Below are 20,619 nucleotides of genomic sequence, written 5' to 3'. Positions count from 1 at the left end.
CTATACTGACTGGGCTGCATCCTGCAGGTCCATGCAGAGACAAGGATGTGGTTTTAAAACCAACATGAAAACGTCAAAGGCTTGCGATCAAAAATTTCATGGTATATGAAAAACTATTCAACAAAAGTTATCAAAGGTGATTAAGTTCAAAGGTTTACTTCTTCAGAAATCCTTACGCACCAAAATCAGAATCTTTTCATATTGATTTGCCAATGAAATCAGCATTTAGAAAACGTCTAAGCTTGTGAAGGCACACAGGATGGGTGATTTCAGAGTACTTGCTAGATAACAGGTCTCTAATGCCCACTGAATTGCGGCTGACCTTTTCAATGCTCCTTCAGAGATCCCAGAACTTTATGTTGAGGGTGTTTGGGTGGGGTTTTTCAGCATTCTGCCACTTATAAGTTTAATAAAATAAAATAAAATACAATACATGTCGAAACAGACAAAAAGAGCTTGGTGCCTATGGGAGGGCAGTCTCACACAGACCTTCCTGACTTGCTCCTGACACAGCCCATGCCCAAGCAGGAGCTGGCAGCAGAGATGGGCAGAGAGTAGGGACAGCTTTCCCCTTTCTAAAAGGGGAAAGGTGAGGAGAGATCACATTTTCTGTAGTTTATTGGAATAAAAAGGGGGAAAAGTTAGGTCATGAACACTTACAGGGGCAAGTCTGCTTCATGAGACCCTGGCTTTCTCATCTGTTCTGCTCCTTTGGCAACCAAAATTAAACCCAACCCTATACAACAGTTAGAGGAGAACAAAAATCATCAATACTTTGGGAGAAGACAGCAGCAGCACTGGGATCAGAAGACCAACAGTGGAAGAGAGCACAGGGAATTGCCAGCAGCAGCAATGGCATTAAACACACCAAAGCACAGAACCATGGCAGCCCTGAGTGAAAAATAAGCCTCCAAACTGTGTCAAGATGTTTCTTCTCTGAAGACACTAAGTGAAAACTGTGATTTAGGTAGCTGGAGACACCACACAAAGCAGATGAAAGGGGAAAAGGAGTGACCACAGGGAGGTTTTCTTTTGTTTTGTGGTTGATTTCAAAGATGCTGCTTCTCCTTTTCTTCACTTTTTTTCCCCCCTCCTTAAAGATGGAAAACTCTAACAGAAATTGCAGAAGGCAATTAAAAATCTTAAATCATGTTCTGTATAACACAAGCACATAGGAAAACTTGTAATGGCAAAACATTGAACATACATGTCCTAAAATGTTGTGGCTTCCCCCCTGCACCCCATGCTGTGCTCTGTCAAGGTGTTCCTCACACATGTACCCCATTGCTGCAGTGAGCTTGCTGGCAATCTGGAGATAATGGGGAAAGAGGGCAATACCAATCTGTAATTTATTTTCATGATTTCTGGAATGTTGTAATTCCGTGATACTGACATTGTGTGTTAGTGAATGGTTGGACACCGGCATCGGAGAGATGCTTCTAGTGACAACCACTGCAAAGATCCCTCCATGCTCTGCAAACATGTACAAGACATACCCAATGCCATTTGTCCGCAGTATGCAGGCTACAGCTCCTTAGTCCCCTATTTCCCAAAGTCCTTCTCAATCAGATAACTTGTAGCTGCATACAAAAATAAGACACCTTCACATACCTCAAAAGCAGACACAAAAAATCAGGCTTTTAGGTCTGCAGGCTCCTAAGGGGAAGGCAGAATCTGCTCTGTTGCCCCAGACAATTCGGGCAAGATTCCCTGGGGCCTCACAGTCAGGCTAATGAGAAACTCCCCAGCAACCCCCATGTAAAATGCTTTCACAGGTCTTTAAAATGCCTTAAATTCTCTATACATTTAGTAAGAATTTTTACTTCTTTAAAATGTCCCTTGTTGCTCCTCAAGATAATACTCCCGTGATGTATTACAGCAGCAATGCAGCATTATCTGGCTGGACTCTTGTATTGCAAATATGGAATTTTATTTTCCTCTTGACTTTGAAGCAGCTAAAGACCCTTTTTGCACAGCAGAGGTGGACACTTGCGTGGCCCCCGGCAGCTCTGCCACCCTTCCTAACACCTTCCAAGCAAGACAGACAGGCTTCAAGGGCTGCATGTGCTGTTAAGAGGGAAAAGCAGAGGGAAGGAGTACTTAGCTGCGCTCTTCCTCTGGGACAGAAAACATCTCTGCCTCTTACACAGCAAAACACCACTGACCTGCTATTTAACAGCCAGCTAAATTCTCAGATTAAGAGAGAAAAGGAAAAGCTTTTTTTCCTTCCTTTTACATTAAGGAAAAAGATGTTTACAAGAACTGAAGAGGAAGGAAATTCGCTATATGCCCATTGTTAAACAGGGCTGCTGGACACCCAGATTATTTACCCTGGCACAAGCTCTTTATAGATTTTCCTGATTCTCTAGGGTAATGTGCAGCCTTTAAGTTGTAGTCATAAAAAAAATCATTTAAAAAATCATAAGACTATTTCTAGTTGTATTTAAAGTACTTGAATAAATTACTCAGTGCAACTATGCTGAGGGTCCTGAAAAGCATTTCACCTCTGGAGGTTTTACCACTAATGAGCAGTTGAACTAGAGGAGACAGCAACTTGTGCACATACCATACCATAGAAAAAAGGACAGTGTCCTGTGCTATCACCAAACAGGCCCACCCAACCACAGGATTTCTGTTGCCAACATGTCCGCTGCCAAATGTCCATGAGCTGCACTAAGCAGCTCCCATAAGCAGCCCCTTGCCCAGTGCCACGACCCAGCCAGGGATGCGCAAACCACACATCTTCAGCACACTGCAGTAGTGGAGAAACTCACCATAAGACACAGAACTCGACATGTCTTGCCCTGCAGCTACAAACACCTGCTCCTGACGTGAGCACTGAGAGCTGTCACAGTGACCTGGACAAGCCCCACACCTGCAAATTCAACCTGTACTCACAAAAAACATTTCCAGTATAGTTTCTATAAGTTTGATGAGCAAAATAAGATAGAGCAGTGAAAGCACCTTCTGTCCCCACAACTGCACCGATATGAATATTTTGGTAGTATTATGAAAAAATTAAGTTAAAGATGCACATTCTACCTGCGCTTGCTGTCCCTACAAACCCTGGAACTGCCTGCCACTACACAGCAGCTGCACAGAGTGCCAACAGGACTGTTCAGAAGCTACCTTGTATGTGTTTGCACACACACACAGATGTACAAACACATACAGGAGGAGAAGGGAGAGAAATGTGCTAATTTGAAACATCTGGCAAATGTTTCAGAGTTAACAAGACCCAGATTCGGCCTTTTGGGTGTTTTTTTCTGTTGGGGGGAGTCAAGGAAGGGGAGGCAATTTTGTCATTCTGGGCCAGGGAAGGAAGGGGCATGAAACAAGAAGTTGAAGCATGTTTTTTCACCTTTTATTGAACTTCAACATCACACTACTGGAGCTAATGCAAACAGGAAGATCATAAAAGAACATATTGAAAGTCTCGCATACTGGGACTGAGGGACTGGTTTCAGTTACTGAATATAGCTTTGGAAGCACACTGCACAAGAACCAGTGACTCCACGCAGCTGCATCACCGTGTATTAGGATGTTTTAAGTTTTTTCTATATAGTTCAACAGTCATATTCCAGTCTGCAACTTCTGTCCCACGCACTGCACCCTGTCTTGATAGGCTACTGTACTGCATCTCTATACACATGCGAGATTGACATCTGTAGCTACTAAACATATTGAGAAGAAAATCCCCCTATTAGCACACATTTTCCTTAAGCTGCCATAAATCACACATACAATAAATTCTATCCCACCTCTGATGTCTTGAATGAGATCTGTAATTATGGCAGTAAATGAATAAAAATGGAGAAGACAACTAATCTGGGAAAAGCCTTTCACAGGATGGTTTTTACTTACAGCGTAGTTACCAATACCATCTACAAATCCCAGATTAACTCCCCTTCTGCACAGAAATCATTTTGGTTGTTGTTGCTGCTGTTTTGAACCTCAGCCTGTGTTAAATTTCATACAATTCAAGACTTGTGATAATAACACCGGTAACTTCACTCTGCTGCTGTTTGAGACGAAGGTCAAGCAAGAGAACCGGAGAGTGCTCTTTTCATGCGCCGTTAGCTCCAGGCACAAAGGGGCCTTCGACATCACAGCTGGGGGTTTGCAGCAGCAGCAGCAGCAATATTTGCTATCAAAGACCAGTGGAAACACAAGCCCTTACAAACAGCCGTAGTGCCCAGAGAAGATGCATCCAGCACAAACTAGTGCTGTTGGTACAAAGTGAAATGCCACAAAGTGCCACACAAAAACAGTTTATGCCTTCAAGAGCAGCTAGATTCTGACTTCCATAAGGAAAGTCTCTTGTGAGCCAGCCTCCCCGTGACTCTCATAAAACCCATGCTAACCAGTAATGCAGCACCGTTGTAATTTTCGTGTTACCGCTCCATTTCTGAGCTGTTTTCACATTACTGCTGAGCTTCTAAAAGCATACCAATGCAAAGTCCAGTGTGAAGAGAGCACTGAAACACTTAGTGGGTTTAAAATCAGAAATACTCTGATAATTTCGTAACTGTTAAAGGCATAACAGACAGTGAAATATCTTTACACAGGGCACAAAGAGTGACTAAGATGGGGCTAATTACTTTAAACACAAAGTAATTGATACTTACTCCCATGTCTGCATTATCAGTACATATTACACTACTACAGACAAACCTGTTCAGTTTCTTGAGCCTCTTTTTATTCAAATTACCAATGTAACACAGATGAACAACCCCCAGACACATGTTTAAGTGATATTACTACCACGCAGACCAAAAGCTGGTTCAAATGCTAAATCTCTCTACTATGGCAATGTACCACTTTTATTCTCCAGCCCTGACAGTACTTTCCAGTTTCTTCCAAAAGGAGCAATACACACATTCCAGTTGAGACCAAGGTTTAAAATTCCTATTAAAGCAGCTTTTATGTAATTAGATTGGAATGAATGTTCAACAGTGCCCATTGCAGAAAACTTCAAAGTGGTTATACTGGAGAAATCACAACCCATTTCAGTATGCCCACAAGAAGAAAGAATGGCTCTCTGGAGGATAAGAGTATATTAGTCTCTGTATGTAATAGATTTTATTGACCATATGGAACTGATATAAAAATTGTGTTGCAGTGGGTAGTCTTGGATTTGAGACAGGAATGTGACATACAAAATACAGTTCCTGTAAAAAGCCTGGCAGCATTCTGGCAGTTTTTGCAATCAGAAGAACTTAAAATATTTACCTGACTGAGTCACTGATGAGTCCCAGGTCAATGCAAAATCTGAAGATTCACCCTCTTCAACTGAAAAAGAACAAAAATAAGTTGTGATTACTAAATAAACCAACTGGAAAGAAAACTAGGTCCACTATGACATTAAATATTAAAACAGATTTCTGCACTGGTGAAAAAGAACTTACTGCTTTCTACAAAATAATTCATAAGGTAGAAATTTAGTAAAGAAATTTTCCCTTCGTTTTAACCTAAATATGGGATTTCTGTTTGCAATTTCTTCCTGAACAGGTAACAGTGACTTCATGTGAAATATTGATAGAGGTTTAAATATCACTAGCTGCTAAGTATTTGTAGCTGAAATGTTGTATATTCACAACAACCTGTATGTGCAAAACTGCCTTTGTAAAACGTAGACCTGTAACAGACCATAGCAAAGAACTGTCCTATGAATGGAAAATTGCCTGACTTATCTCATCTTAACATACTAATATATTAGCCATATTCAGAACCTCGTGATAACTTCAGTATCTTTCATAGTTCAGAATTAAAAACCACTATTATAATGCACAACCATGTTCTGTAATATGGTAGTCATAAATAAGTGCATTTAAGGCTTGCTGATGTGAAAACTGTCAGAGCCAGGTGCTCAGCACTTGCAAGTGATGTAGCCATAACCTTCTGCCTGTTAAGAATTATAAAATGCCATTTGATTCTTACAATCTTGAAAATAACTAAGAGATCAACTGACGACAAGCAGGGTAAAAAGAGCCTGATCCTGCTGTTACTAATGTCAGACTGGGCATTTGAAAGAGGTAACTGGAGACATTCTTCTTAATTGCAAAAGCTGATCATCTTCATGTGCCTACTCTGTCACCATGACACTGAACAAATGCAGATCATGGGGCTTTACTTCCTGATGAAAAGTATTTACCCCATGCACTGAACAATCTCTAACCCTTTTATCTAAATTATGCTGGGTTCAAATACAAATTCTACATAATTCTGCAACTGGAATCCAAACTATATAAGCACAGCCACTGCTGACCGTATGCAACCCCTATGCCCACGCCCTCGAACCTGCTCCAGTGATTACTTACACTGATATTTACACTTCTGTCACAAGATTCTTGATTTTTATGCTTTCCTCCCCTTTCTTTTAATGACTTAAGGCATTCTATAAGCTCACCTATCAAGCTGATGTCAATGCTGACATCATGTTGCATTAGGAACAGAAAAGATAATTTACATAGGCAGTGCCTTGTCAAATTTGGATTTTATGTTCATACCTCAAACAGATCCTTACTCCACAGAAGGGCACACCTCTGGCCCTGTTAGTCTGCAAGTTTACTAATGGAGAAACACAGAATTTGGCCCCTTCTTTTAAAAAATCATACTTGAGACATCGTTATACTCCTTGCAGAAAGCCTATGTTAGCATAAAGGTCGTGCCACATAATATTCAGTTTCAGAATGACAGAAAAAACAGGCACAGAGCTAGGACCTTACTGAAGCTGTTACTGGTACTACTCCCTGACTTGCAGAGCAGGCTTGGCTCACACATACTTTCTCCTCAGGACTCACCTACCATTTTGTCTTCTGCAAACCACCATCTTGTCCACATTTTGACCCATCTCTTAACAGGAAAACTCTGGACTTAGTTATCCTAAATACAGTTTCACTCTCACACAAAGTATCTCTTGTTTCAGCATCAAAATCTACATATATCTCGGAGGTTTCTGCTCCAAAAGTAAATAAGCAATTTATGTACCTTACTCAAAATAGATAAATGGAATGTTTCAATTTTACTTTATTCTTGACTGTTATTTTGTTGTCTTGCTTGGACAGTTTTTTATATTACTGCCTTTGTGCTGAGTATTTTTTGTTTCTTTATATTTTATCTTGGAAAATCAGTCTGCTAAAAATACTTAATTGCAATAAATTCAGTCCTAGTCAATAGAAGTATATGGGATCAGCACTGGTCCTTGCCAGTTTTAGAACACACAGCTTTTCGTGCTGGTTAAACACTGGAGACTGCTCTAGTCCTTAAGCTGCTGTAGGGCAGCTGGCTCCAGCACGTAACAAACCTATAGTTTTTGGGATCCCTTAAATGAGGGCAAAGGTTTGAGTCAGCCCTCTGTTGGCATTAATTTGCTTTGCTCCCTAATGACTGAAAGGGGGACAGAGAATATGCATGTGAAGATGACAACACTTAAATTCCTTTCTATTGTTGCACTCATGGTTTCAGTCCTCTGCTTTATTTGCACTGACCCACCACACAGATGACAGTACTGCACCTCCATGTAAGGAGGAGACCGGTGGGATGGAGCCTCCTGAGCTTAGGCAAAGACACATCTCCCTGCAGCTGCGGCTCACATACACCCTTATTTCCCTTTTTTCTTTTTCCTTTATACATTTTCTAAGCAACCGCCATCTTTCATAGGATCCACTATAACAAAAAGTAACAGCTGAGTCTGGTCCTACAGCTGTATTGGGCTGCTGTTCCTCTTGGGCAGCAGGACAGCATAAGAAGTTGTCCCCTTGGACAGCGAGTACAGGGTAGGGGCACTGCCAGAAGGGAGCCAGTACCCCACACTGCTCACCACAGTGCTGGTGGGGGGTACTGAAACATGTCCAGGCAGGACATGACCACTGGACAAGGCCAGGCTGGCACTTCTCAGGACTGGTGTTAGGTGAGTTTATGGAGTAGCATAGCCACAGTGACGCCCAGTCGGCAGCCCTGACTCAAGCAGCCGATCCTCACCTGCCTGCCCATTCACCCACTAAGCTAGTGCCCTGCGTTCAGCAGTAGCAGTCATTTTTCTCCTTATTACAGCTCCTCTACAGCTGGTGCAGTGCTGTAGTTTTGACTTTTGGCCTGGGAATAGTGCTGATAACACTGATGTTTTCAGTAATGTTCAATATGTTTAGTAATGCTCAGTAATGTTTAGTCTGACCAAGGACTTTCTGAGTCTCATGTTCTGCCAGGGAGGAGGGGAAGCTGGGAGGAAGCAGAGACAGAAGACCTGATCCAAACTGACCAAAGAGGTATTCCATACCACAGCACGTCATGCCCAGGATGTAAACTGGGGGCAGTTACCCAGAAGTGCTAGATCACTGCTCAGGTTGGGCTGGGTATCAGTCAGCGGGTGGTGATTGGTTGTATTCTCTTCCCTTGTTATTTCCCTTATCATTATTATTATTGGTTGTAGCAGCAGTGGTTTGTGTTATACCTTAGTTACTGGACTGCTCTTATCTCAACCTGTGGGAGTTACAACCTTTTGATTCTCCTCCCCATCCCTCTGGGAGTGGGGGGAGGAAGGGGACAGAGTGAGCAAGAGCTGCGTGGCTGATTGGGCTTAAGCCATGACAGCTAGGCAGCAGGCACAGAGAAACAAAGGGCAAAAGCATGACACATCCAACAAAGAAAGATTGGGTCTATGCACCAGTGTAATTAAAGAGCCCTGTAGGTTTAGAGGGGAAGGGTGTCTGTGAGGCTGAGGCAAAAAAAATAGGTGATTAGGCACAAAGTGTTGAAGGGAAACATTTTCACTGTGCTTCTGTTCCCTCTCCATAATGGGTATAAAACCAAGAGCTAAGAGGTTCCTCTGTGGTCACCTTAATCTTCAGGATATAAATTGTTATTTAAGGAGCCCGCATTTGAAGTGTTGTCACTGCTGGCTTTACCTCATCTTCAGCAATGAACAGAAGACAGGTGTCAGAGGGAAAGACAATCAGTTTCTTCCCCCCAAACTCAACTTTGACACCCAAGTAGTTGCAACTAAAATTTGCCCTCAGCGGCACACAGCTGTTGCTGGACTCATAGGCAAGTAGCACCTTTCCTGGGCAGGTCAGAGATGGAGCAACATGACACTGTGCATGGAGGGGAGGAGTCCTGCAGACCCCCATTGGGGGACAGACACCATAGAAGCTGCCTCAGGGCTTGGCCAAGCCTCCCTAGGAGGGCAGAGTGGATCCAAAACAGATTCAGCTGCTATGGCTGTGAAGGAATTTCCAGCTCTCACTGCTGAGAACTGAGTCAAACAAAGCCTTAGTCCATAATATTAGCCAGGGAGAAATTCACTTAAGTTGATTTTTCAGTTAAAAGTTTTCTCTTCTTAATATTTTTCTCATCATTCCTTGACCTAGATTGACGCAGGTGACTAGTGTGCATTAACTCCCACTTTGTGGATGCTATTATGGAAGTAACAGTAATGGGAAAAAATGCCAGTGAAAAGGTACGAAGCTGCCATGGTTTCATCCCAGCCAGTAACTCAGACCCACTCTCACTCCCTGCTTTACCCCTCGCTCCCAGCAGGACAGATAGAAGAATCAAAAGAATGTACACCCCAAGGGTTGAGATAAGAACAATCCAATAACTAAGTATAATACAAAACTAATAATAATAATAATAATTAGAAAGGAAATAACAAGGGGAGAGAATATAAAATGGAGAGGAAGAGGAAACGGAAGGAGAAGGAAGAGAGGAAAGGGAAGAGGAAGGGGAAAAAAAAATAAAGTGTTGGACAATACACTTGCTCACCACCCACCGACCAATACCCAGCCCAACCCAAGCAGCGATCTGAGCCTCCCAGGTGACTCTCCCCAGTTTATATACTGGGCATGACATGCTGTGGTATTGAATACCCCTTTGGCTAGTTTGGGACAAGTGTCCTGTCTCTGTTTCCTCCCGGCTTCCCCTCCTCCCTGGCAGAGCATGAGACTCAGAAAGTCCTTGGTCAGAGTAAACATTACTGAGCAACAACTAAAAACATTGGTGTTATCAGCGTTGTTCCCAGGCTGAAAGTCAAAAACACAGCACTGCACCAGCTACCAAGAAGAAGAAAAACGACTGCTACTGCTGAACCCAAGACAAAAGTATTCAACACAATCATTTCCAAAATAAATTGCACAGTAAAATAATTCCTGTTTCATTACCAGGAAAATATGTTTTCTGAGACACACCAGCCACAGTCATACCTACTGAAGTCAAGGGCCAGACACTTGAATCCATACTACTTAACCACCCTGAACATGTGGACTCACAAGCTGACGCTGCTGATGTTTAGCATGGGCAGAAGCCACCCATGCACCTGAAATACTCTGCAGCTTGGGAATACCGCAGGAAGCAGCAAGCACAGCTTAAGATGGAGAGACAAGATTTTATAAAGCAACTAAAGATCTTGTATCAACACTAACCACATTACAGGAGTCCTGGTGACATAATGGTGAATGCTCAGCATTTCCTGAAGTTTCAGAGGCATTTTCATTTCATTGCAAATTAAGACATTCAAAATCATTGATGTTAAGCTTTGGGCAGAATGTTCACAAGGGTACTTAACATGTTTTCAATGGACACTTCCCATTTTCCTTCATAAACTCACCTGATCTCCTCCCACATTCTGTTGTGTGCCTGCACATTAAGCCATGGTTTGAACCATAGAAGCTGTTGTGCAATTACACTATTACTCTTGTCTCTGTCTGCTCTCTCCATCCAAAGGATCATTTTCAAATGCTTTGGAAAACGTATTTTTCTCCTTCAGTAACAGAGAGACAATATGGGAAGAGGACAGAAGTTCAGTCCCACTCTGCTCTATGTGTGATCAACAGAATGACACCCAAGGTGCAACACACCACACCAACAGAGAGGGTACACATCTCTCCCAGTGCCAAATTCACTACACAGTTGATTAGAAAAAGAGATGGGCAAGAAAACAGTTTCCAAGTCAAGTACTGACCCTTGATATCAACATTCACAGCACTGTATTTCTATTTTTAAGGCATTAACTTTTTGTCTTCTCTTTTGTAAATGATTCATAGTATTAGCTGACATACAGAAATAAAATACTGGAAATAAAAAGCTACACTCATGTAGCTGCCTCCTTCTGGGTGATAGTTATGAGCTACCTACAAGAAACTCACTCAACAGCATGCCTGCTACAACAGATATGCCTCTGTTAAAATTTTGGGGCATCTGTGAAGCTGGAACACTTCAGGAAGACTGGGTTTGACTTGAAAATAGCCTTGATCTGGCAGCATAGAAAAACTTATTGTTAATCAACTCAGAAGAGCATTAACTTCATACACTGCCCACCCATGGCCTGGTGCAGGGAGGACATCATTGGCAGCAGGGGCACTCATGTTTGCTTTCACTCCCTGCTCTGTCCCAGCACAGGAAGACTCACTGCTGTCATGCCTGGAGAAGACCTCTGTTCTGCTCCAACTGATTGTGGGATCCCAAATGCAAGAGCCAGAGCAAGAACAGGGCCAACATGGGGAGGAACCATGGCCAACGGCAGCATCACAGTGCAGCACTCCCATGCACTAAATATTTGCATTTTCCCCACTCGTCTCAGGTGTTCTCCAAGGATAACTATTTAATTGCTAAGTCACAGGTGCTGCAGACTCCAAGATTTCAGTTGTTTGTGATCAGAGATACTTCTGAAGAGATTCAGCAGCCATTCTTCTAAGAGTCAGAGCATCTATTTATGGGACTACCATTACCTGAACTCTATTCACAGTCACAGTGCTTATTTAACACTTTATCACTCCCAGGGAAGAAGTTAACCTTATCAAAGTAAGATGCGTCTGAACCAAATGTTGATTTCTAGATGCAATCAAGCTTTACAAGTGAGCAACAGCCCCTCAGTAATTCAGATGGCATGTGTATGCTCCCTTACCCTATCACACAGGCTTCAAGGACCACAAGGACCAGTTTAATGCTTTGCAAAATACAAAAACTCCACAGTATGCTAACTAAAATGTCAGGAACTGTGACAGTTTGAGAAACTGCTGCAAAATACATTGGGTCACAAGCAAGCGCCCCCGCTGACAGGGGAATTCTCCTGAATCGGGACTGTTACCAAGAGCTGCATTCAGGACCAGGGCCAGCCTTTGAAAACAAGTACAAAATAGCTTGAGTGCAGAAAATGCTGGTGCCACTTTTTAGTTTGGAGGATTTTGTCAGATTTTGTTGATGACAGAACACTCTCAGATAAACCTGGAGAAATCTCACCTATGGCTGCGTATTAGCTGCAATGTACATATCAAGAACCACAGCTTTCCCTCTGGAGAAATACTTCAGCACCAATCTGCATAGTAAGCCAGTCACACAGTAATTGTGCATTTTCCCTGACCTCACTGTAGATACTCAGAAGCAAGAGCTCTGTGATCTTCTGTAGTTTTCAAGCTTCTTTGCTGCTTTTCAGACACACATCTCTGTGCTGTCCTACCCAGCCTTTGCTCCATCTCTCCCATCACATGAAATTACATTCTCCTGAATCAGCCTAGGACACAGAATTACGCCACCCAACTGCCATTCGTCCACAGCAACTCATCCCACAGCTCCTGCAGCCTGGGATCTGATACAGTGCTCTTAATCCTGCAAAATGCAGAGCAGCTTCCATTTCCACAAAGTCAAAGGGAACTGAGGATGCTCAAAACTTTTTAGACTGAGGACTGTAAATTAGCCAGTTTCCAGCTGCTTGGCATGGCAGGAGCACAAAGGATCTTAACAATCTGAATTCTTTAAACAGCCTGGTATTTTCCATGCACATCTGGAGTTTGTCCTTTGGAGAGGGGAGGATAGGCTTGCTCCTCAGACTGAAAAAGGAGGAGAATACCTCTGATCTCACCCAGAGAAGTTCAGTCCTGCATGGCACCAGGAGCTGCTACCACAACCAGCAATGGCATACAGCAAATAAAGAAAATAGGTTGGGAATGGCTACTCTGAGCAAAAGGCAGGTAACCCCATCTGTTCAGATCACCTCCCAGCTTGGTGCAGGGCTCTCCCTCTCTCTTGCTTATCACAGAATCCTAAGGGTTGGAAGGGACCTCCAAAGATCATCTAGTCCAACCCTCCTGCAAGAGCAGGGTAACCTACAGTACATCACACAGGAACTTGTCCAGGCGGGCCTTGAATATCTCCAACGTAGGAGACTCCACAACCCCCCTGGGCAACCTGTTCCAGTGATCTGTCACTCTCACAGTAAAGAAATTTTTCCTGATGTTCACATGGAACCTCCTATGCTCCAGTTTACACCCATTGCCCCTTGTCCTATCACTGGACATCACTGAAAAAAAACCTAGCTCCATCATCCTGACATACATATGTTCCCCATTAGATCCTCCACTTCCTCATACCAGTGAGGCAGAAGTCTGCAAGGAAATAACAGTGTGAAAAATGGTCACATTTGGTTTTAAATGAAGCACCATTGTGGCAGAGCTGCATCCCACTGCCCAGAGCACAGCAGGGTGCAGAGCAAGCCCTGAGCCCAGGCATGCTGCCCACAAGGAACACACAAGGAACCATTGCGCATCTTTGTCAGCAGGCTGGGGCTTCCTCCGAACAGCGTGCAGAGGAAAACCTGCACATTCAGCAGCACAACTGGAAGTTGTGTGGGGCTTCACTAGTGTATTGAGAATAGGTGAGAGTATTGAGAGTGCATCCTGATGCATTTACCGTACCTTGCACATAAAAGGAAAGCGAAATCCCTTGGTGCCTCCATACCAGCATTCAGTGGAGCAAAAAGATACCTGGTGGAAGCAGCCAGGGGTGCTTTACACCAGCCATTTGAGCTGACTTACTCCCTTGGAAAATCAGGTTTGCAAGACAATTCCTGCCAGCTCTCCCCATGTTTACTAGATATTTGCTTGTTTGCGTGATCATTTCCATTTAGCTTTGGCAATGCTTTGCCGATTTTCTCCCCGGTGGCTGGTGGAAAGGAGCACTGGGACACCAAGGCATACCCAGAGAGGTGACAGTGTATTCCTCACCCATGCCCTAACCTGGGATTCCCCATGGGAACTGTGCATGGTCTCCAGCACAATCACTCACTGCTCCAGAGCCACCTCGTTTTCTCCACAGTGCATGGCCCATTCAGCCATTGGTGGCCCTCAGCCAGGAGGGATTTTTCCACCTTACATAGGACCATTATATTAGTCCTTTCATGGACTAGCAGGACAGGGCATAAGACAAGAGGGTGTACTGACATGGTTTATTTATCTAGTTTAGAGCCTGAATTTGCACAAGTTCTCTAGCTGCTTTTCTCCCAAGTCAGTAACAGGGCTTGGCAGAGACTGTAGGTTTTGCTGGCAAAGTCAGCCTTTTTGTGTGAAGGAGGGAGGAGTAGGGAAACCCAGGCTGCTGTGCTCTCTAGGTCAGGGAAAAAAGGAGAAAAAAAAAAAAAAAAAACAAACCATGAAGGAGAAAAGAAAAAAAGGGAAAAAAAAAGACAAAAAAATAAAAAGGGAAGATGGATGAGACAAATAGGACAGAATTACAAAGAAAAACTGACAAAGATCGTTAGGAACAGAAGATGATGTGAAGGTGATTAAGAAGAACAAGACAAACAACAAAATAAGGTAGCACTAGCAGGTTTATGCAAAGGAGATCTAATTATGGGTGGCTAAATCCTCCAGGACATTAATATTCCACCGTAATGTGTCTAGTTTCCTCCTTTCCAGACATGGCAGGGAGGAAATGAGAATCACTTAGATACACTGTTTAATGAGCAAATGATGGACGATCACCAAATACAGCCTGCTTGATAAGTATCCATTAGCTTAAACTCGCGCCGTAAGTCTGTGCACAGCTAACAGGCCTGCCTCTTCACACACTACAGCAAAACTTAATGTAACTGCAACAAGGGAAAGAAAGGGGGTGTTGTAAATAAAACCCTCATCTCTGTAAGACAAGGAAGACCATAGGATGTGTAGCGGCTAATCACAGCCCTTCCCATGGACCACACACCTGACTCACAGGCCAGAGCATATTTATTCCCAGTGCTCATATTTAGTTCCTGTGTTTCTAATTCACAGACTGCACTGGAGAGGGATATTTCCCATCATAATCTGTTATGTAAATAAATACAAGTGTATAGCGTAATAAAAAGTAGTCAATGCTTCAGCTTGCTCGCAAGATCAACATCTTATACATGCAATACCTGAAGCTTATAGTTCGTAAAACTTGGCCTGCAGACACCCTATTTCCACACTTTACAATACAGATTTGGGATCAATATTCTTGCTGATGTTTCTTACAGCTTGCCATTGAAGGTTAAACCCCAGAGGGCAGGGTATTGGGGTTTGGGTTGGTTTTCGTTTTTTCCTTTTAATTGCAATACATAGTATTTAAGCTGTGAAGTGTTCAGGTATTTAGAGATTGCCATGGAAGAGATACCTGGCTGCAGAGTCCCTGCTCTGTGCTACGCACCAGACCCGCTGCAGCAGCACTTCAGCTCAGCGTAAGAACCACATTTTCCCAGCATGCTGGTGCAAAACCGTCCCAACCATGGCTGGCACTGGGAACATCCAGGTCTCCGTTCCCCTGGTTTCACCATGAAGCACCATAACCACTGATCTGTCACATGGAAACAGTCACCATTGCTGGGTGTGTGCTAGTCCCACTATGCCTTGTGGCAGGCTGTGCCACCTTCCTGTATCCCCAGTACAGGGAACCCATCTCTTGTGCCTCCTCACCCTCCTCTTGCCTTTTTTGGACAAATAAAAAACCTCTTTCAATATTGTTGGTTTCCAACTATTGCTTCCACCTCAGAAATGCAGGAAGGGGACTGGGGTTTGGGGATCTTTCTGCATTTTCTGCCTGGAGCTTGCCTGGACATGAGACTGCTAGGGTATACACCACCCAGCCCAAGCGACACATCCCACCTGGCAGAGCTCCCACTGATGTGCTGCAGCTCCAGATATATCATCTGCAATAAGCTCCACTGGAAGTGGTTGGGAGCACCAAGGATTCCTACCCTTACCTGATCTGGCCAGGCTGAGCCCCAGCCCACACCACTCCAACTCTGGTAGGACAAGAGCACAGGCACGAAGAAGAGAGAAATGAGGAGGTGAGGGAAGTGGAGATGCACAAGGACATGGGCTGCAAGGTGACCAGCTCCTGCGGACAGGGATAGGGGATGACAAGCACCAGCTCCCTGTGGGTGCACTCCTCCCTGCATTATTATATGCATTCCTAAGGCAACTGTCACCATAATGTCTGCACCTTCTTTCAAAAATAGATCTACTACAAGTAAACAGGTGCTTTAAAGCTCAAATGAAGCAAAACAGGTGAATCTGGCATTCCTCATGTTGCTCATAAAATCATGTATTTTACTTCAGCAACCAAGAGTTTAAATGTTCTTGCTCCATCTGGAATGCTGCTGGATGACAGAAACGCGTACGTGTTGAAACCCTAACAAACTGAAACAAGAACAAGTAGAGAAAGGGGGAATTAACACACGTACAATTCATGGCCAGGATTTTCCATGAGTCAAATTTGCAAGCTGTGAAGTGATCTAAATGCAAAACCAGGTTGACGCTACCCAAAGACACTGATGCAAGAGACCCATGAAAAGTTGGTGGGTCGCCAAGTAAGAAGATTAAACTGCTACTCAAATACTTGCAATCTCTTACACCTTCCTCCAAACTCTGGGTGTAGAAGTTGTACTAGTGAAAGGTCTGCTACTCCCTATGCCTTTCTGAGCACAGGTTCCTGGTGAGGGAAGGTACACAAGCCTCAGGTATCACAGTATTTACAAACACATGGGACACTGGGCTCTGCATTGGAAGACAGCAGACCCAAGAGCTGCAGTTGGCAGGACAAGGTGCACATGGCAGAGCTGGGGTGGCAGGATGGTGACAGGCCAAAGGGATGCCAGAAAGGCCTTTGTTGTTCCCTGAAAGTAAAGAAATGGCTACAATGAAATGAAGTTTCAGAATGAAGCCAAAGCACCATGAAGTTAAAACACTGGGCTCTGCACAGAGGATGCAGGTCCAGAAGAAAATAAAATAAATAAATAGAGCACCATTTTCACCCTAGGGCCTTAAAGTTTCTCTTTAAGCAGGACACCTAGTAAAATAGTTTTCATGTGCTGGCCCATCTAATGAGGAGGCTGAAAGGTTAACATCTAACACGGACTCATGACACAAAGAAAAGGGAACATTCTGAAATTAATTTACATAAACTTTAATAAAACCAAACAGGGAACAACAGAAGTAGATGAGTAGGACCTGCACATTGGCACTGAGGCCATAACCCCTTACACTACCTCTTGCTTTGGTAAAAGACAGAGACATTTACATGCACCAGCAGACTGAACACACCGTACCTCAGTCTACTCCGCATTATCCATTCCCCATTGCAGAAGGGCACTGCCCTTCTTCATTCTGCTTAGTCAAAACCACCTGGTCAAATACAGATCTGTAATAAAAAAACTCACAAAAAAACAGCTTCACTGTCCCACCTGCTATAGCCAGACCAACAGCCACATCCCTCCAGACCCTCTGCCATGAACAGTGAGTAGCCTTTTCCTTTCCTTCAAGCAAGGAGCTGCCATCAGGACACCATACCCTCCAGCTCATCTCACCATCACTGTGAACCAAGTCCCACTTCACTGCAATTTTCCCACTACCAATTTCATCCAGACCCAACAGAAGCAGAGGCAACATCTCCCATTTCACATGGATCAGGTATGATACTGTTGTCAGCCTCTAACCTGAGCTGTCCCAGATGCCGGGGGACACAATTTTCAGACTCAGGTTCAAGGCAGAGAGTTAAATGCCCATGAAAAACCCACATTTGCAAATGTGATAAAAATAATAGAAAACTACTTAAACAGCAGCAATTACTTTGAGAGTCCCTGTTGAAATGGTAAGGAACACAACAACTCTACTCTTACACATGTTAAGTCTCTTACTCCATAATTCTTCAAAGCAGGTTTTACTATGGTATGCCTAAAGCCTTTGTCCCTGCTGCAGTGAGCTCCAGTACGAGTAGAGCTGCGGCACCAAACATGTTGTTTATCATCACACTCCCCTCCACAGATACCCCATTCAGCACCCACAGCTATTAATCACAGTTGAAAAAAAAAAAAGAGAAAAAAAAAAAAAGTATTTGACCACATTTCTACACCTCAGTCTAAAAAAATACATTGATTTTTACTGCTAATCCCTCAAACTCAGGCATTTTTTCACTGGTAAGCTCTGTTTGCAGTGTAGGTAGCACTGGAAATGGAAGAGAGGAGGCTTTTCCTGACCACCCATTTTAATTAGAGCTATGAGGGCTTGGAAAAACCCATCTGGTGAGTGGAGTTATTTATCCCTTGCCTCTCCTCTTGAGATGTTGGTCCCAGCCAGTAAGACCCAGAGTTCCAAAAGCAGACATACAGTGGGCTCTCAGCACACCCACTTTGCCACCATCACAGGATCCCCACTGCAGGGGATCAGTCCCTTGATGGCTGAACAAGGAGGGCTTCAGCTTTCCCAAGCTAGTATGGGTTTTCAAGGGCCACTCAAAGGAGTTTGCTTCTCAAGCACACAGCTCACTGTGGCTTTTCTGTGCATGCAAGTGTACAAGTGTGTGTGTCTGTATGTGTGGCAATACTCCCCAGGCTCGTTCATTTTAATGCTGCTTTCTCCCCAGATGAAAATATACATATTCTTATTAAGGAAAAAAATGTGCAAAGTATAAATTTGCATCTATGATCATTTCTGGTTCATAAATTGTATTTTAATAATAAAACAATATACTCTTCTGTACTGCTTCTTAAATACTAACGGGGAACTCTGTCTTATTTGTACACAACCCTAAATATTTTGATGAAGGAACACACAAGTGGTATAAAATAAATACTGTAAACTGAAATAGAGATAAAAGGGTAAATGAAAGTAGCACCTTATGCTGCCTTCTTTGCCATAAGAAGAGCTACTTCAGTCACACTACTGTACCTATTGCTGAATTTCACAGTACAGGTCAAGGGAAATTCTCCAGGTGAGATTCTTCCTACTAGAAAGACAGGCTTTGTTGGCTGCATTAAGGTGAAAGAAATTACAATGACGGACAGAACATTACATACATCACATCTATCCCTTCGTAGTGTCAAATTTAAATTGCAGAAAAAGCAACTCAGCCACCATAAAGTGGAAACTAATATTTTTTATGACCCCTTAAAAACTTGTCCTTAGTGCTAACATACCATAAATAAGTTTCAACATCTTGTTATATGTGTAGTTTATTTTAAAAAGACTAAAAGGGGAACGCAGTTCTTACTGAAAATTGGCACACACACAAAGAAAAGGGGAAAGCTGGCTTTTAAAACTTTATCCCAAAGCCTACTTTTTTTTTTTTATTCCTATTAAACTTACAACCTTTCCACTGAAATGAAATATAAAAAGAGATTCCAAATATCTTATAATTCTGAATGGATTTCCCTAGTGTAACAGTACTAATATTTTTACAGTTAAAAGATCCACTGATTTAATAAGTGTGATTTGTGTATTTAGAAAATTCATTAGAGCAGACATTCCCCAACATTTTTTTAGATTTATTTATTTATTTAGCCTAATTTGGGTACACTACTTCAAAAGAACGCTTAGAGCTTCCCAGTTCCTTAGTCACTCACTAATAACATCTAATAATTAATAAAGACATGTAAATTCTTAACTCCCAGAACTATTCCAAACTTACTATCTGTACGCTTCATGTCATGTCTCACTTATAGATATCTGCATTACTTTGTTTCATAAAATGCTGAAGGGACACGTACTTATCTTGCTCTCCGCCAACAGTGAATATTGAGGCATCTTGCAACCAAAGCAAAACTAAACCCAAGCCTGAGCTAACCTCTCCTCTAGGAGCAACATGGAGGCTCTTGGCTGGGTTTACTGCACAGTCATGTCCCTTCTGAAAATGTCTGGTGCCTGCATGCTTGTGTAAATGCGCAGACCAGCAGCAGCTATGAGGGATATGCACTTCTTTAGCCACCATGCAGAAACGCAGGAGTGGTGTCAGGTGAGTGCATCAGGATAGTCTCATTACAGCAAGTTTTTTATAAGTGTTTGGGAGCCAGGAGGGAATGAACCAACCAAATGTGTAGCTGCGATACATAAAGGAAAGGCCCTATTTAAGAGTAAATGCAATGCTCAAGCCAGCAACTCGGAAAGTATCTGTAGAAACAAAGAGGGCACAAGCAAACACCCTTATCCTCTTCATAATGCTGCCAGCCCCTTCTGCTTCTGCCTCCAGAGCTATTAAAATCCCTACCCTATGGGCAGAGGCCACAGGGAATAACCTTAGCTCAAACCATCTTCACTTGGAGGCAAATTATATTGTGTCTGCTCCTCTCTGACAAGTGCTCCTGTCAGGGCTTTGTGTTCTGCAGCATTTCCTTGTCATACTTACTTGCTTGTTTTGATTTCAGGTCTTCTGTTGGGAGGAAGACTGCCAAAGCCATAAGTCCTGTCTCCTACAAGTATTGCTAAGTCTGGGAAATGGGGCGTGGGGATTTCCACACATGGTTCAAGCCTGCACATTGACAGAAGTTTACTTAAAGAAATACAACTTGCATTACATTTTGTATTTAAATTTCAGTGGACTAAATGAATAGGACTTGAAAGA

General features: G+C 43.1%; 1 protein-coding gene across 7 annotated transcripts in view; it reads right to left on the bottom strand.

Annotated features, from left to right (window-relative positions):
* ZNF423 (zinc finger protein 423) overlaps nt 1-20,619 on the bottom strand; it is a 235,109-nt gene that overhangs the window by 187,959 nt on the left and 26,531 nt on the right. For 6 of the 7 annotated variants that reach the window (XR_009746157.1, XM_061469085.1, XM_061469083.1 and 3 more), the window contains exon 2: nt 5,233-5,292. The exons of the other annotated variant lie outside the window; for it this stretch is intronic. Coding sequence is in view for 5 of the 6 variants with exons in the window: in XM_061469085.1 (XP_061325069.1) it covers nt 5,233-5,292 (60 nt within the window). In the remaining variant the exon portion in view is untranslated. The remainder of the gene's footprint in view (nt 1-5,232; nt 5,293-20,619) is intronic. 7 annotated transcript variants of the gene reach the window in all.

This window comes from Pezoporus flaviventris, unplaced genomic scaffold, assembly GCF_033815535.1.
Source record: "Pezoporus flaviventris isolate CSIRO_AGI_PZ_B2104156 unplaced genomic scaffold, CSIRO_AGI_Pfla_v1 ptg000054l, whole genome shotgun sequence".
NCBI classification, from domain to species: Eukaryota; Metazoa; Chordata; class Aves; order Psittaciformes; family Psittacidae; genus Pezoporus; species Pezoporus flaviventris.
The sequence above is the reverse complement of the archived record's forward strand: the minus strand, read 5'-3'. Positions and strand labels throughout refer to the sequence as shown.